Source organism: Podarcis erhardii (assembly GCF_964252035.2).
Source record: "Podarcis erhardii genome assembly, chromosome: 6".
Classification (NCBI taxonomy): domain Eukaryota; kingdom Metazoa; phylum Chordata; class Lepidosauria; order Squamata; family Lacertidae; genus Podarcis; species Podarcis erhardii.
In genome coordinates this window covers 70933428-70950434 of record NC_138510.1, presented here as the reverse complement: position 1 = coordinate 70950434, position 17007 = coordinate 70933428, and the positions used below count along the sequence as shown (strand labels likewise).

General features: G+C 43.8%; 1 protein-coding gene and 1 long non-coding RNA gene across 9 annotated transcripts in view; one reads left to right on the top strand and one right to left on the bottom strand.

Moving 5' to 3' along the window:
- The first annotated feature begins 2926 nt into the window (after nt 1-2926).
- Nucleotides 2927-8915, top strand: LOC309343961. 2 transcript variants are annotated; one of them, XR_014157442.1, is made up of 6 exons: nt 2927-3009; nt 3145-3232; nt 4229-4275; nt 6458-6526; nt 6942-7006; nt 8720-8915. It is a non-coding gene; the product is annotated as an uncharacterized lncRNA (long non-coding RNA). The 2 variants fall into 2 exon arrangements; XR_014157443.1 differs by lacking the exons at nt 2927-3009; nt 3145-3232; nt 8720-8915 and having other exon boundaries at nt 4190-4275; nt 6441-6526; nt 6942-7045.
- DNAI3 (dynein axonemal intermediate chain 3) overlaps nt 3747-17007 on the bottom strand; it is a 66122-nt gene continuing 52861 nt past the window's right edge. For 4 of the 7 annotated variants that reach the window (XM_081865805.1, XM_081865804.1, XM_081865802.1 and 1 more), the window contains exons 13-23: nt 15546-15674; nt 15074-15147; nt 13528-13675; nt 12582-12669; nt 11338-11468; nt 10977-11040; nt 9707-9837; nt 8635-8839; nt 7656-7747; nt 6871-6993; nt 3747-4258 (exon numbers count right to left, since the gene is read on the bottom strand). In XM_081865805.1, coding sequence (XP_081721931.1) covers nt 4112-4258; nt 6871-6993; nt 7656-7747; nt 8635-8839; nt 9707-9837; nt 10977-11040; nt 11338-11468; nt 12582-12669; nt 13528-13675; nt 15074-15147; nt 15546-15674 — 1332 coding nt within the window. In that variant the 3' untranslated portion in view covers nt 3747-4111. Of the gene's footprint in view, nt 4259-6870; nt 6994-7605; nt 7748-8634; nt 8840-9613; nt 9838-10976; nt 11041-11337; nt 11469-12581; nt 12670-13527; nt 13676-15073; nt 15148-15545; nt 15675-17007 lie in introns of those variants that run through there. The other 3 variants (XR_014157402.1, XM_081865806.1, XR_014157403.1) reach the window with 3 other exon arrangements.

Genomic DNA, 17007 nt, shown 5'->3' with positions numbered 1-17007 from the left:
GTTTTAAGAAAGCCTAATATTAAGTCCACCACGTCAGAGGTATTTCTATCTGTTTTCTTTGTAGCAATTGTTTGTGGCCATTTGGGAGAGATGCACGTTTCCCATACACATTATTTTAGAACTGAAAGAAAGCTGTGCTTGTTTCAACAAGCACAAATGATAAAAAATTTACATGAAAACTTGTGTCTCCCAAATGGGAATTCATCATCTGTCAGGAAATAATCAAATGATGCATTTGTTAAATTGAAATGCAATCTGAGAGCCTGTATTAAATGGCTTCAAATCTGCTTTAAATTAATGGCTTCAGCACATTCCTGCTTAGAGGTAGATTGTGTGCCTGCATGATTTACAAATTAGATGTGTGGAAATTAAGAACTGTGATGATGACCCACTTGATGGTTTTTGCTCACTTTATTAGAACCTTCAGTGCCATGCATGCAAATGTTTTCTGCTCTTATTAAGAACAGAGGAATGCCTGGATTCTACCCTGGTTAATACAGCTTACATTTTACCAGTATAAATATATTGCTGACTGGTATTGCAGTCCCCCACCCCCAATCCGTAGCTGTTTAAGTGTGTGAATGCAAAAGAGCCCCAAACCTGTACCAAATGTCAGCTTTCTGTCCGTTGTTCAAGCCACCTAAAGTGGTGATATATGTTTGTATAAGCTGTTCCTTGTTATATTATGTAACAGTTTATATAATAGGATCCACTCTATGTACATATTGCAATCAGGCATAGTTCTCCCCCCCCCCATAAAGAATAGGATTAGGATTCAGATTGTAGATAAACAACAATAAATGCAAGGATTACAGCTTGCTTGCTTTAGGAAAGAAGATGAACATCTTCTTCTAACAGACGAGTCTAGGATTTTCAGTTTTTCAAGAGAAGATTCTAGGTCAGCCAGTAGTGGATATCTTGGTGAACCCATATTGTTTACCTGCCTTCCATCCAGCTGATTTACTACTGCAGCAGGCAGGCATGGAGTGCGGGAGGTGGGGGTTTGAGGTCAGCATGGTGCAAACAGTCCAGCAGAGCCAATCTGTGTTTGGCATCTTCGGCAGGGTTGTCTGGGTTTATGCAACAGTGCAAATGAATGGTTCATGTGATCATTCTTAAAGTTGCAGTTTAAGGGGTGCGTGTGCTTTTTATTAACTTTTAAAAAATGCTCTCTTTTTTGTGTGGAAGCCTTTTGCAGTGCAATAATTTCAACAATAGTGAAGTTTTTGTTGCAGGCATTTTTGTTCTTCAGTTCTTAAGCGCAGCCACCCCATATTCCTTACTCGTGAATAGAGAGAGATGCATTTGACAGAGACTACTGAACTGTGGCCTCTTGTTATCTGCCTCCATCTGTCTCTGTCCACCTTTCATATTTGAATGCTGACAGATGGAACATTGTCAAATACAAGTTTATTGATCTAACCCTGCCTCCACCATATGGTTCAGATGGAGGCCCCAAGTTTGTTCACCTAGGCTGAACCTTCCAGCTCATTTTTGTGGGGCCCTTAAAAGCTTATTTTGCAAAATACACTAAGGAAGCTAGTGTTTGGTGAGCCAGCCAGTCCCCTCCTCACTGTCCTGGCGTGGGGGGGGGGGCAGGCGGCAGAGATAGCTACATTATGCTAAAAATAGCTGGTAACTTCTCGTCTAAAAATAGATCCTCTGGATTTTTGCAGCACAAATCTCTAAATCTGATAAGCTTGGGACACATCTGGTCGTTCAAGGCCACTAATGTTTTAGGGGGGCTAGTCTAGTACACGAAATGCATGTGTGACATTTGAAGCACATTTCTCACAATATATATATATATATATATATAATTGTGGCTGTACCCAAATACTTCAGAGTTTATTGAAAAGGTAGTGGCAGGGATCCACCTTTGCTGTTCTTTAGCCTGCCTGCGTATGTAAGAGAAAGGTGGGTAAACATATTTTAAAGGGTTACTTGTTCATCATCTCGTGATATCTGAATGTGCTGTCTGGAACCATGCCTTGGGCATACAGTCTGGGTCATGTAAGAACATAAAAAGAGCTCTGGTAAATCAGAGCAACAGGCTAACTTGTCTTGCTCTTGCGGTGGCCAACCCAGATGTCTATACGAAGCCTGTAAGCAGGAACTGAGCTTAAGAGGCCTCCCCTCTCCCCGCTGGCATTCAGAGGTATGCTGCTACCAGGTGTGTGAGAGAGGATCTAAGAGTTGGTGACTGAAAGATCATTTGGGCAGGGGAGAAAAGGAGGACGGAGACCTAAAATGGTCTTTGGCCACTGTATTCTGTTAGACCTTCTGTTACTTTTTGTTTGTTTGTTTTCTTCCCAACTTTTCTTCTAATTATCATTTTCCTGTGCCCCAAGGAGGTTAGCATCTACTACGGATTGTTGAATTAGAGGAGGTATGATGGCCATCTTCAGATATCTAAAGGGCTTTACATGGAAGGTGGAGCAAGCTTGTCTTCTCGAACCAATGGATTCAAGTTGCAAGGAAGGAGATTCTGACTAAACATCAGGAAGAACTTTCTGAGGGTAAGAGCTGTTTGGCAGTGGAATGGTCTCCCTTGGGAAGTTGGGAACTCCCTTTCATTGGTGGCTTTTAAACAGAGGCTGGAAGGCCGTCTGTCATGGATGCTTTAGTGGAGATTCCTGCATTGCAGGGGGTTGGATTAGTTGGCCCTTGAGGTCTCCTCCAACTCTACGATTCCCGACGGTAATTGTTATTTTCACTGATCAAAGCTAGACAGGAGCAGTGAATATTGCAAACCGTCTCCATGTGTCTTTCCACTTTCTGCCCTGGCCGTATGGACGCTTGTCTGACAGGAGCCTCTGCTACCACAGCAGGCTGTGGAAAGTGTGGATTCACCCTCTTGAGAGTCTAACCTGCCCTCCTCTGAAGCCTTTCATTTCTGCCTAATGGTCTCTGATGGCACCTGACCTGGTTACATAGCACTGCATGATGAAAAATGTCACCCCAACCGATAAGAGAGGGACATTAATCAGCTGCTGTTCCTTTGCACAGGTAAATAGTCAAGCTGTTGTTTAACTCCTCCAGGGGGAAAGCTGCTCTCCTGCTGCAGCACAAGCAGCCGGTGACCTGCTTTTGTGTGTCAAGGGAAAGGTGCTCCCTTCAACACAAATCTTTTTACTATTGCAGTTTGTGCATCCTGACGTTCATATGTTGAGAATGTGTATTGGACAGAAGAACTATGTAAATAAACAAGCTGATGGCACAGTGACTGCAGGTGAGTTTGAATGGTGATTATGCCTCTTGCTTGGCTACATGGGGAGATGATGTGTTTGTGGAGGGGCTGTAGCAACCGCTGACTTTTGTGTGGCTGGTTGCTTACTGTTAATCGTTAAGTCATGGCTGTTACGGCACCCATTTTTTCATTCAGCATTTGTTTAGCCTCCAGTTTGCTAGTAAAACTGAATTACTGTGTTGCAAAATGATGCAGATCTAAAAAGTGTGTTACCAATGTGAAAAGTTTGGAAAAGCTCTGGCCTAAATCAACCTTAGTCACTTTGAAAACTGAAGTGTTGCTGAGGTCAGCTGTTAGCATACACGACTGAATATGTAGTAGATCTGGAAAGAAGCCTGATGTGCACTTCCAGATGTCTGAAATGATTACTTGTGATGCTTCCTGGCGTTGCTGCTGTTTCCATATTATGTTGTATTCCAGGGCACTTAATGGGCATACATATTAACAATATTAAATATTGTTTTTAATATTTGCATTAAGGTGCTACAGGTTCTAATTAATGCAAAACCAATTATTATTTTATTGTCAATACGCACCTTTAGCCATGTGTGAAAATGTTGCTTACTTGTATATTTATTATGATACATAGTGTAGAGGTATGGAGGAACAGCACCTACAACCATATTGGGGAGGGGGGCATTTTCAACAGTCCTACAGTAAAAAAAAAAAAAAGACAAGCTGCAAATTGAACAGTACAGCAGCAGGTCCTTTTGGCTTGTGGGAGCTCTCCTGCACTGCAAATTTTCAAAACCACACAAGGGTCTCCTCAGGTGCTCCCATGTCTTTGGATCAGTGTCATTCTAAATATGTTGCTTACAACAAATTCCGCTGTCCTGAATATGACAGTGGTGTCTTATGCAGCTAGTTGGTCCTGGAGGTGTATCTGTCTGGCCCCTTCAGTACCCCAAGACGAGTCAGAATGGTCTTCTCTAGATCCAAAAACTCAGTATAATCTTGATTTGTCTGTTCTTCCATAAGTTCTCTTGACCGCTGGCCACCTAGTGCTCTCTGCAAGGAAGGAGGGGGTAAGTTATAAATACATTTTCTGAGTTGGAGGGGGAAAGTTAATTCTCAAAGCCTTAAAATATAGCCTGTTTAGGTAGACGATGATATACCGTATTTTTCCTTCTATAGGACGTACGCGACCTTAGGACACACCTTGTTTTAGAGGGGGAGAACAAGGAAAAGAATTCTCCCCCTCTCTGCTCAGCGCCCTTTCAGCGAAGCGGCAGGAGAAACAGAGCCCCTTCCATTTCTCCTGCCGCTTCGCTGAAGGGGTGCTGCGCAGAGAGGGGGAGATTTTTGTTTTCTTGTTCTCCCAGTTTAAAACAAGGTGCGTTCTGTGCGGTCAAGGTGAGCGGGAGTTCCTTGGAAGCCTGGAGAGCGAGAGGGGTCAGTGCGCACTGACCCCTCTCGCTCTCCAGGCTTCAGTGAAGGCAACCCGAAGCCTCAGGAGCGTGGTGGGAGTTCCCGCTGGGCTCTGGAGGCTTCGGGTTCCTTTCGACCTGCTCTTTGGGGCTGGGGGTGGGGGGAAGCGCTGCTTTCCCTCACCGCCAGCCTCAAAGATCCCTGAAGTCTTCAGAGCGCAGCATGAGTTCCTGCTGTCCTCCACAGGCTTTGGGTTCCTTTTGCTGAAGCCAGGAGAGTCTTGCTCGCACAGACCACTCTCGCTCTCCAGGCTTCAGCGAAAGCAATGTGAAGCCTGCGGAGCACGGAGGGAGCGCTCCCTCTGCGCTTCGGAGGCTTTGCGTTGCTATCGTTGAAGCCAAGGAGCCTGCATTCGCTCCATAGGACACACACACATTTCCCCTTAATTTTTGGAGGGGAAAAAGTGCGTCCTATAGAGCGAAAAATGCGGTAATAATAAAGGATCCCTGGGTGGCTAAGTCCAGTCAAAGGTGAATATGGGGTTGCGGTGCTAATCTCGCTTTCAGGCCGAGGGAGCTGGTGTTTGTCCACAGACAGCTTTCTGGGTCATGTGGTGCAACGGAACACCAGGGCGAGTGCCAGAGTGCACAGAAGCGCCATCTACCTTCCCGCCACAACGGTACCTATTTATCTACCTACACTGGTGTGCTTTCGAACTGCTAGGTTGGCAGGAGCTGGGACAGAGCAACGGGAGCTCACCCCATCGCAGGGATTCAAACTGCCAATCTTCCAATTGGCAAGCCCAAGAGGCTCTGTGGTTTAGACTACAGCGCCACCCTTTATCAGAATATCCCAGGATGGTGTGCAACATTAAGAATACATTGCAGAACATCAATGATAAAAACATAATGAGACAGCCTGTTTTCTTGTTGCTACCCTCCAGACCTCTCTGTGATGGGGGGGGGGGCATAGAGGGCATCAGATCAGTGGCTGGTTCATAGATGAGATGCGGTTCTTAAGGTATTGAGGTCCTGAGACTTTATAAGGTTGACACCAGCACTTAGTAAATAATTATTACAGTATTTTTCGCCCTATAGGACGCACTTTTCCCCCTCCAAAAATGAAGGGGAAATGTGTGTGCGTCCTATGAATGCAGGCTCCTTGGCTTCAGCAATAGTTGAAACCTCCAAAGCCTGCACTCCGGAAGCTTCGCATTGCTTTCACTGAAGCCAGGAGAGTCTGCTCTTTGAGGCTGGCAGCCCCACAAGCTGGGCCGAAAAGCCCGCAGGAGCCGCACACTCTTTAAAGGCTGTGCGGCTTCTGCTGGCTTTTCTACCGGGGGGGGGGGCGGATTTTAAAGAGTGTGCCGCTCTTGGGGGCTTTTCCCTGAGGAGGGAGAAGGGACTGACTGGCTGTTTCAGTCCCTTCTCTCTCCTGGTCGAAAAGCCAGGATGTGGCTTTTTTTTTTGCGGGATGTGGGGGAATTCCATCACCTCCCGCAAAAGCAGGGAGAAGGTCTTGGAGTAGAGTCAGTCTTCTTGGCCTCTGCCCTACCAGTTCCGGTGAGCAGTAGCAGGTACTGCATGTCACATGCCCTTGTACAGATGCCATCATTTGTAACTCAGAGCCCACAAAGGCAGAAATTCAAATGCTATCTCTACATAACAGTAAATCCCCACCGCTCTCTGGTTTATTATGTTTTACATTAGTTATTACGTTTTGGCAAAGGCATGCCCTTCCAAAAGCATTTCCCACAGAGGCTGGGTTCAGACACGATGCAAAACCATTGCTTATTTTAATGCTGAAACCATGTTTTGTGTAGGGTTTTTTTTTTCTCAGCCAGAACTCAGTTCCGGCACCTCAAGTAAGCACCATCGCCACTGTAAGAGAACAAGGGAGGTGTTAATGGTGAGTTCCAGAACCTCCTTTTCTAGGAAAATAGCACTGGAGCCAACCATTAATTGAAGCCAGTTTACAAAGCACTGTTAGTGCTAACCATGGTGCTCTTAACTGTGGCTATCACAAATCATGGTTTTGTGTAACGTCCGAATGAAGGAAGAGAGGAAGAAGCACAAGGGAAGATGGGGAAACCTAACCTTCCTTAAATTATGATTGTGGTTAAATTTAGCTGCCCTACACTGCACTGCTTATAAACTAAAGGAATGGAAAATAAATAGAATACATGAAAAATAGGCACATTTTTCAAAACCTTAGCACTCCTAACTTTTTTTGTCACTTTAAAAGAATCTTACCGTTTTCTTCATCATATTCTCACGCTCCATATTCTCTCTTTCTTCTTCTCTGAATTCTCGCCGCTTTTCAGAAAACTCCAGATGTTTGACTTCTCGCTCAAAGTAATGAAGGACACTAGAACGCTGATATTCCAAGGCATTTTTAGGTTATGACAGAGGCATTTTAAATATCCATCAACGAAAACACAGTTGCCCCTTTTCCAGCCATGGGAGCCGAACCAGGTTTCCATATTACAGATGTGTGGGAAAATGAGGAAAGGAAGGAGAGAGAACCATGTACCTTCCTAATCTGAGCTGCTCAGAAGAATAGTGGGATTAAAATGTAATTTAAGAAAAGAACGAATGAGTCTCTTGGTAATTAGTTTCCCCCCCAAATCCAGCCGCCAGAAGTTTGTCAGTTATGCCAATCAGAGGCTGCATTTAGGTCTTCTTCCCCGACCAAAGCGGCTGGCCAAGGTAATTGCCTGTTTTCCAGTTGAGTTCTGCTCACATTCCAGCCTCACTACACAATTGCCGGCTTTCTGATATGACTGTTACACAAATGCAACAAACCATTGTGTTTGCACCTCTGATCATACCTTGTCTAAATGAATGACACATCCATTTTTCTCTGTTAGTCAACAGGATGCCACCAGATCATAGAGTTGGAAGGGACCCCAAGGGTCATCCAGTCCACCCCCCTGCAATGCCAAGCCAACTACAACATGTAACTCTTAGAAACCCATGCAATAAATCTTGTTTACGGCTCCCCTGCCCCAGCCAAGTTTCTGAAACAGGTTACAAACCTCATTGAGGGAAGGGTGGCTTAATGTCCACGAAATTTCCAAAACATGCAGGGTGCCAAAGTCGTCGGATACCGCTAAGAAGTGTTGCTTCGCTGTAAGAGAAGACAGAGAATGCAGAAGGAGTTGTACACAAAACACAGAAGAATTTTTTTGTGTTTAGTATTTATGGCAGAGAGCAAATGAGCTGTAAGGGTCAATTTGGGAACTCAATCTCTTGCATGTTCTTCCTAGCCGCCTTGCCTGTCCTGTTTGGCTCCTCCCCCAAACCTTATTAAACTAGAATCCCCAAATACAGTTTATAAGCCTATTTGTTCAGAGTTTGGCACTAGAGAGCTAAAAGCAGGAGCAAATATCTCAGTGTGCATACATACTGTAAAGAAATATCACAACAAAACATTACAACTTCTAACATCCAAAGATAAAAGATTAACTCTCTACGTGTCTGACTGCAGAGCTAACTACATGTTCTACATTCATTCAACTGAGTCCCAGTGCTACTTAAAAACAAAATAAAAGGCCATTTGGGGAGGTTGGAAACTGGTGCTGACAAAACAAGGGGGAAAGCAGAAATGTGAAACCACATGGGGTGTCAGGAAAGGATTTCCCCTAGAAAACCACCTGGGAGTGGCTCCTGAAGCAGCTTTTCATATTTTAAAAAATGGCACCTGGACTCTGTTTCATGCATCTGCTTGTAATGTGTAGTTCACCCAAGGCCTTTTTTTCAGCACTCATTCCACTTTCAGCTGCTGAAGACGGAGGGTAATGCTAGACCAGCAGGCTTAGGCAAAATTTCATTGCTGCTTTCCCTATTCTTCCTTTCCCTTGCCATCTTATAGCCAACTGTGCATGTGATACAAGTTGATATCTCCATTTGAATTGCCTTCCTTTTTTTAAACATTGCCTTTCTTTCTAACCTGGCCAACCCACTGCAAAGTTACATTCAAAGTAAGGAAATAAGAAATATGGTACACTGACATACAAGAGTAAATCCAGGGTTTGATGCAAGTAATCAGTGCAATACAGACGTTTTGGGTCTGAGATGCTTCATGAGTCTTCTCCAACAGGTCCCAAATGTCAATATTTCCATCTTCTCTCCCAATGAAGAAAACACCTGGCCTTGATAAGGACCACTGCCCAACAGTGTATCTCTTTGCTGTGCAACTTGACTCAAGGAGGGGACCGCTCTTCATTAAAAAAGCAAAGGCCAAAAGGAAAATAGTTACATGAAACAAATACCAGATTAAAATTGTTCACCTAACACTTCCATCTTCCTGTCTTTTTTGAGTATTCCAGCCTTTTCCCATCCCATCCCATTAAAATGGTGGCTGCGGGGAAATCCCCATTAAACTCTTCATCAACGTTCAATCATTATGCTAACAGGTCTTACACATTGTACAACCAGTTACAATTCTGCGTGAGAGTGCTTTTTAAAGGATTTTGTTATATTTGGGTAGCTTAACTGCAACTGAAGAATACAGGAAGATTAAAATAGAAATTTATTGGGGATCTGTATCCTCAGTTTATGGCAGGTGCATGGGGATATGATAAATTGATAAATTCATCAGATATTCATAACTGATAAATTCCACTCTGTTGGCAGAAGAAGCTACACTTGCATCGTGAATTTATGCATATACATTGAAATAGTGAAACCTCTACACCTGTGGGAAACTGAAGAATATCCTTCAGTATGTCCTGAATCAGTGGGGCACAGCATTATTCAAACAGGTGCAAGAAATAGGGGTATTTTCATGTTTTTGTTTCTTGCAAAAAATATCCAATATGTTCCGAGCTATAACAGCTCTTGATTAGAGAATCATGGCTGGTTTTAAAATATTCTGTTATATTCACTGAGAGGAGTCATCTACATATAAACCATCTGCAGGAAACTTCTCTTGAAGAATATCAAAGGAAATAGGTAAACAGCCCCCCCCCAACAGCTGAAAACACGTTCCTACCTGTTCCTCACACCTTTCTGAATCACCTTGTGCTACATTTGGAATGGACTTGTCACCCCTTTCTTAAGGATTTCCCATTCCAGAGGAACATACCGTGACACCTTCTTTCCATATTGCAAAATTCCAGCCTCCAACGGTGAGAATTATGTCTTTGAAAAACGGAGACCTCTGTACAGTATGAACAAGTCCATCATGGATGATGTACGTGTTGGATGGCTTTTGACCTTACGAGAAAGAGAGAGAGAGACCTGTGTTTTGCATGTGCATACATCTGTCTCTTTGTCACATTTTATCTGGCTCTTGCAAGGTGTTGAACTAGTTGGTAAGTGACTATTCTGTGCCTTTTAAAGAGGTCAGGATAAAGAGAAAAATTGCTAGGATACCCATCACAGAGCTACAATTCCCAGCACTCTAAATGAACTAGAGTTGCTAGGATTCTGGAGGAAGCCATGATTGTTTAAAATGGCATGTGTGCAGATGTGAATAAGGCCTCAAAGTACAGGCCCATATGCCACATATTTGCACAAATACATATAGTTCCTCAGTGCAAATTAAAGAAGGTAGATTGGGTCTTACCAGCCCCACACATTGCCGTGTGCCCTGCTGCCCTTTAAGCAAAGTTTTTGTTTGTGTTTTAAAAGAGGGTCAGGAGATCTAGGTCCCTCCCTGCACAAAAAAATCCCAGGACTCAGACACCCCACCTAGGCAACCCCCTTGCATTGCCCCTTAACCTAATCTTACTAGTTCCTTTACCTACATCTAGTTTTTGAAAGATGCTCTGTTAATCTGTTCTCATCTGAACCCCACAGCACAATAATACATGCATGTATCTCCTTGAGTAATAAACCTTCGCTGCAGTGTGCGAGAATTTAAAGTCCATATGAAAATTTGTCAGGAATTTCTGCCAATATACCCACGTGATTTCTCCTGATATAAATGTTTTGCCAAAGCAATATTACCCTGAAGACATGCACTTTTTAAAGCATTGCTTGGCTGGAAAACTACACAGCACAATTTGGAGAAGTGTAAATTTTCAACAGTGGTTTCGTTTTGATTCAACTGTTGGTTTGGAAATGCAAAGAGAATTGAATTTATCCCCCATGCCCCATTGCTAGTAGTAGTGTTATCAGCATTTATTTGCCTTTTCTACCTCTCCCTCTCTCTTTTACTCAGCAACACCTCTCTAATGCCAAACTCACTACTGTATCCTGTTCAGCTGAGTAACATTAACATTGACTGAAGAAACTGTTACATGCAGATTTTTTTCAGAACTGTGTTGTCCTTGGTTAGTTTAAAAAACCAAAACAAAAGCCACCCAAATCCCACAGCAATCCCTGTCCGCCCAGAGAAATTCAAAGCATACTAAGCAGTCTTCCTGAGTCCCCATCTCTCTCCATCTTCCAGTCGGTATAAAGGACTTCACCATCCTGCAATGCCATAAAGTGAAATACTGGTCACAATTTTATTTTTTTTAAGCTGAGCTTTGATCTCTTTTGAAGCATACAAAAGTGTTTGCAAAATCGAAACAATTTCCTGCATGATGCCTTGTTTTTAAGATGGGCCACAAGCTGAGAGAATGAAGAAGAAATGCCGGGATGGTTTAAGAGGCGCTTTGAAAAAAGCAAAATACTTTATGGTGTGGTTATTCAGGCCTTGCATTCTCCAATTGTCTCTTACCCTCCCCCACCTTAAAGAACAATTGTACACCCAAATGCCCAACTTACCTCAGTCCCAACAAAAAAGCTGCTGGTGACATTTTCTAGCAGCTTCAGAGGTTTCATGGATGTGGCCTGTATCTCGCTATATGGCAGCTTTTCCACAAGTGCCTCCTGTTTGACTTGGGGCTGTGTTTTGTCTTTGGAAGAATGTGGATAAAATCACTATGCAAATTGTATAAACAAAAAAACTCGAAACTTTCCACATTCCTACTCACTCATTGCTATCATTTTACGTGTTTTGCATTAAAAACAACTACTACTAAGCGCAGCAATCGTTCCCATTAATTAATGCCTTTCATCTACCATCTTTAAGCTCAGGTGGGCAGAAGGTGGCAAGCTATGGAAAATCCACATTCCAGAATTGTCATTGTCCTGCAGTTTATTCAGTTCGAGCAGGCACGTCCAACAGGTAGATCGTGATCTACTGGTAGATCACTGGACATCTGCAGTAGATCACTGGCTCCTCCAAAGCAGCTCAACAAGTTTTTCTCCCCAAAGGAAAGCACAACATTTTTGCCCTGAACCCCTAAAAAACTGGGCTTTCGCCCTCCCAAAAAATACCTCAGCAAATTTAACTTGAACCCCCCAAAATGGGGTAGATCACTGCCAGTTTTTAACTCTGTGAGTAGATCGCAGTCTCTCGGGAGTTGGCCACCCCTGAATTAGAGGAGTTCTCAATAGAGAATTGTTATCTAACTCCCTCAATGGGTATGTTTCTCCGTGTTTTATGAGAGAAACTGCTGTCAGTTTCACCAGGTTATGTTACGGCGAATAGACATGCCCCGAGAAAAGAATGTATGGCATTTAATGAATGTGCTCTCTCAAACTCCTAGGGACCAAGGACACCTCCCCCCCCCCCAAATATTTGAGGGAACCAGCCTCCTCCCCGCCCGCCCCCCGTTGATGAGCATTGCCATTAAAATGGTGTGTGTGCGACATGTCTTTTGATCAATTATGTGGGGTGGGGTGTACCTGGCCCCCCAATATTATATTCAAGTTTGCACCCCTGCTCTCTCCCCCCCCCACCTCTCTCCACTAAAAGTAGATTTAATAAGCACCCACATTACGGGTATAGTGTTGGGTTTAGAGGTTTTGCAAGCAGAAAGCTTACTTCCTGTGCTCCCCCAAACCTCTCCCCAGAGGGTTAGGGGCAACCCTGAATGGTGTAGAAACCAGGTGGAGGGAGACATGCTGGCATCAGTCCATATGTATATATAATGCATGCATATATAATGTAAATATATATATACCTTGAATTTTGGTATGGTAATGCTCTTCTCTAAAGCTAAGTTTTATAGGGCTGTACTCTGCACCTGTATCTGTCTTGGGCAGGTTCACCTGTTTTAAGATACGAAGAGCATTGGACCGTATACTCCACAAAGAAACTTGAGTTAAAAGTTACATCACTTTCTGGTGTGACCAGACAGAAAGGCAGCTTACACATTCAGTAGTACTGAGATAAGAGGTCAGAAGCGTTAGTTGTGCCATGCAAGCCCTCACCAACCTGGTGCCTGCCAGGCGATTTGGGCTACAACTCCCATCAGTCCCTGTGGGGCTTGCTGTCCAAATCATTTTTCCATTCATAAGTTCAGTTCCTTTCCATTTCCACATCAGATTGCATTTTCTTTTAAAAAAGGAAAGTCCTTATGTGTACTCATCAGCATTTTAGTATGAATTTCTCCCCACAAACACATTTTCCTATGTCATTTTGCCTAATATACACCTTTTTCCAAGCAGGTTTCCCTCCATAATAATGCATTTGTGCCTGCTATTTTCATGAATGCACACTTTACCCTAGGGATGCAGGTTTTTTTGGTAAACATTCCCCGGTTGGAGAATTGCACTGCGAAATTCAGAGCTGTGCGAATTTCGTAAAAGGCAAAAGATTTATACGATCTGAAGAGAAACCAGAAGGACGGCTGGTTTCTTTGCATTTTCTTTTGGAACATGTGGGTTGGGTAGGGCTTGCTTTTAAATGAATCATGTTTATCCACCATCCCTGCTGCAGAGTGGGACAATTTGTACATGCAATTTTAAATATATTTTTTCCGAAACATAAGATTGCTCAGAGAGAAACCTCACTGCCTTGCGGAAATGAAAAGTACGGTGAAGAAATTAACAATAAAACTATATGCTGTAGCCACATCATCCCTATCAATAGACCTTGGCGGTTCTCCTAAATTCACAGCCCTGTACCTTAATGAGAGGCCTCCAGCAGAGATCCAGGTGTTTGAAGGTAGTAGGCACATCAGGCGGAGCCAAAATCAGCTTATCTTCCTTTTTCTTCTCACTTGAAGGCTGGAGAGTAGGCCTGTGAGCTCGGAGATCCCAAAAATATATTGTGCTGCGGAGGAATAGACAACGATAGAAAAGTTAGGTTGTAGATCCAGCCTGCCTCATCCACTTTCAGTGAGATAGCAGTTGTTTAGGAACGGCCGAATACATCAGGTAAGCAGATGTCACAGAAAAAGGAGCCCCTTGGGGTGCCAAAAGGATTACAGTACGCTACAAACGGAGAGCATCCGGCAGGGTAAAAGGTGAGTCCCTACTGGGGTGCCAACCAGAAACAGGTCAAGATGGGAGGTGGTGGTGAAGTAAAATGAGCAGAAGCAAGCCCTAAATCCACCGATTAATCTACAATAAAAGGGGAGGATTCTTACTCTCATCCAGCCCTGAGCAACTTGTGATTCATCCTCCAAGCCAAACGCAGCCCATTTTAGCTATCTGATAATCCCCTTTTTGCAGTTTCAGGTAGGTTGCATGAAACAAAATATCTTTCAAGCCTCTTGATGGGTTTTCCATACATGGCAGACTGGCTGTGGTTAGCTTGGGTGCACGTCACAAATTCTGACCTTGAGCATGTGGGGGGCAAGGTAATGCAAGTCAGTCTCTGAATCCTCTCCTATTTAGAGGACTATTCCGAATGCTGGTGTGAAAGAGAAAGGCTTCCCTGCTCTTAGTCTTCCTTTGCCAACACACTAAATCTAACATCTAGACACTCCACGGCATGTGCAAACTCAATGGTAATGGAGCTGCTGAAGAATACTCTTATGTGAAAATGCTCATGCTAAAGTAAGTTTTTTTTTAAAAAAAGTTATGCAACATTCCATAAAGCGAAACCTTGCAGGTAACATTTTTCAACAGCTTAATTGGTAGTATGAGACATCAGTATTCTCTTCTCTCATCTATTGCTATTAAGTACAGTGGTGCCCCGCAAGACGAATGCCTCGCAAGACGAAAAACCCGCTAGACAAAAGGGTTTTCAGTTTTGGAGGCGCTTCACAAAACGAATTTCCCTATGGGCTTGCTTCGCAAGACGAAAATGTCTTGCGAGTTCCTGCGGGTTCCCCCCCTTTCCCCCCCTTTTTCTAAGCCGCTAAGCCGCTTATCAGCTGATCCACTAAGCTGATAAGCCGCTAAAAGCCGCTAAACCGCTAATAGCGCTAATCCGCTAAGCTGTCAATGGGCTTGCTTCGCAAGACGAAAAAACCGCTATACGAAGAGACTCACGGAACGGATTAATTTCGTCTTGCGAGGCACCACTGTAGTTATTACACAAAAGGAGGAGTTGTTACACCAAACAATGGAAAGAAAGAGAGGGAACTGAAGAAAGAGTGAAGACAGTACCTTATCAACCTGGTTCAGAAGTCACAATCTGTTTGAAGACACTGCCAAACCACGGAGATTGTGACATCTGAACTGGGCCTTGTGTAATAAACCTTGAAGAAGAAGAAATACTTACCAGTCTGGTGAGCAGGTGACAAGCTGTACACAAACTCCAGCTCTGTTTTCAAACATAGTGCCCATTCTGTTGACCTTAGAAATAGCAAGTAAAACAATATTTATTAGAAACAAAAATACAAAATGCAGTAGCTATACAAGTACTTTGGAGAAGGCATGCTCAACAGCAGGGATGGGGAAACTGTGGCCAAACACACACAAACACGAGTTACAAGCGTATGCAGAGTTTTTCATGCAATAATTAAATTTATCTCTTTCACCAAAACACAACGAAGAAGTATGGTGTGAAGCAGCCCTTTGAAATTACACGGGTAATTAATACTGAGCTTAATATGCATGGGTTGCTTAGTATAGATCACTGTTCCTGTGTTGGTCCCAGACAGTTATACAGATGTAACAAATAGGGCATTATTTGTAATTTTTCTCTTTTGCATTAACGGTACAAATATGAAATACTTAGGATGGACTCTTACCTCAAAAAACTCTGGCAACCACTGTATATCTGTTATTACTGATTTATGGCCATATTCGATGGAAGAGACTGCACAGTATCTCACCAAGTGTGGCTCCTTCCCAACTTGTTGTTCCAGCATGAAACTTGGCTGAAATTGAACACAAATTAGTGTCCACTAATTTCCATACATGACAGAATCATCGAATGCTGAGAGTTGGGAGGGACATGAGGGTCGTATGTTATCCAACGCCCTGCATATAATCTAACCCCCTGCAATGCAGGAATCTTTCACCCAACACAGGGTTTGAACCTGCGGCCCTGAGATTAAGAGCCTAATGCTCTACCGACTGAGCTATCATTTGCATCCATTGCATGACCCAGCTCTTTCTAGTTTTTCCATGCTTTCCTGGTGGGCATTGCTTCCTGCATCCACTTGCCATTCCTGTTTTTATAGTGAATAATTTTGGATACATCTTGGGGGGGGGGGGGGACTGCCAAGCATTCACTGATACAACCTGACCTATCAAGCTAGCCCATATTCTAGGAATTGAGTGAAATTTTTTTCCACATTTTTTCGTCTATAAGTCACCCCCATGTATAAGATGCCCCCTATATTGGGGGGGGGGCTCAGATTTAAGAAAATGGGAGGAGAGTGACATTATTTTTTAGGGGAAAAACTTATACATGGAAAAATGCGGTAATACTTCTACATTGTATGAGCGTATGTTTTTCAGGGGCAACTAAAAGCACAAAGCCACAGTTTCCTTTCACACCTGAACTACCGTATTTTTCGCTCTATAGGACGCACCCGACCATAGGACACACCTTGTTTTAGAGCGGGAGAACAAGAAAAAAAAATCTCCCCCTCTCTGCTCAGCGCCCCTTCAGCGAAGCGGCAGGAGAAACGGAGCCCCTTCCATTTCTCCTCCCGCTTGGCTGAAGGGGCGCTGCGCAGCTCTCCCTCTCTGTTGAAGCCAGGAGAGTCTTGCTCTCCCGGCTTCAGCAAAAGGAACCTGAAGCCTGCGGAGCACAGCAGGAACTCGCTCTGCGCTCCGAAGGCTTCAGGCAGCTATCCCTGAAGCCTGGAGAGCGAAAGGGATCGGTGTGCACCGACCCCTCTCGCTCTCCAGGCTTCAGTAAGAGCAACGCGAAGCCTCCGGAGCACGGAGGGAGCGCTCCCTCTGCGCTTTGGAGGCTTCGCGTTGCTACTGCTGAAGCCAAGGAACCTGCATTCACTCCATAGGACGCACACACATTTCCCCTTAATTTTTGGAGGGGGAAAAGTGCGTCCTATAGAGCGAAAAATACAGTAGTCCCTTTCAGATCCCTTGAAAGGATCGTTGCAAATTTCAAACACTTGTTTCTTCAATAAACTATAATAAACGGTGCAATGTGTACATTCTCAGGCCTATGGTACTTTGCTCTACATACTGCATGCAATAAACAAATGCAATGTGGGAACTGGGCATTCACTTTCCCTG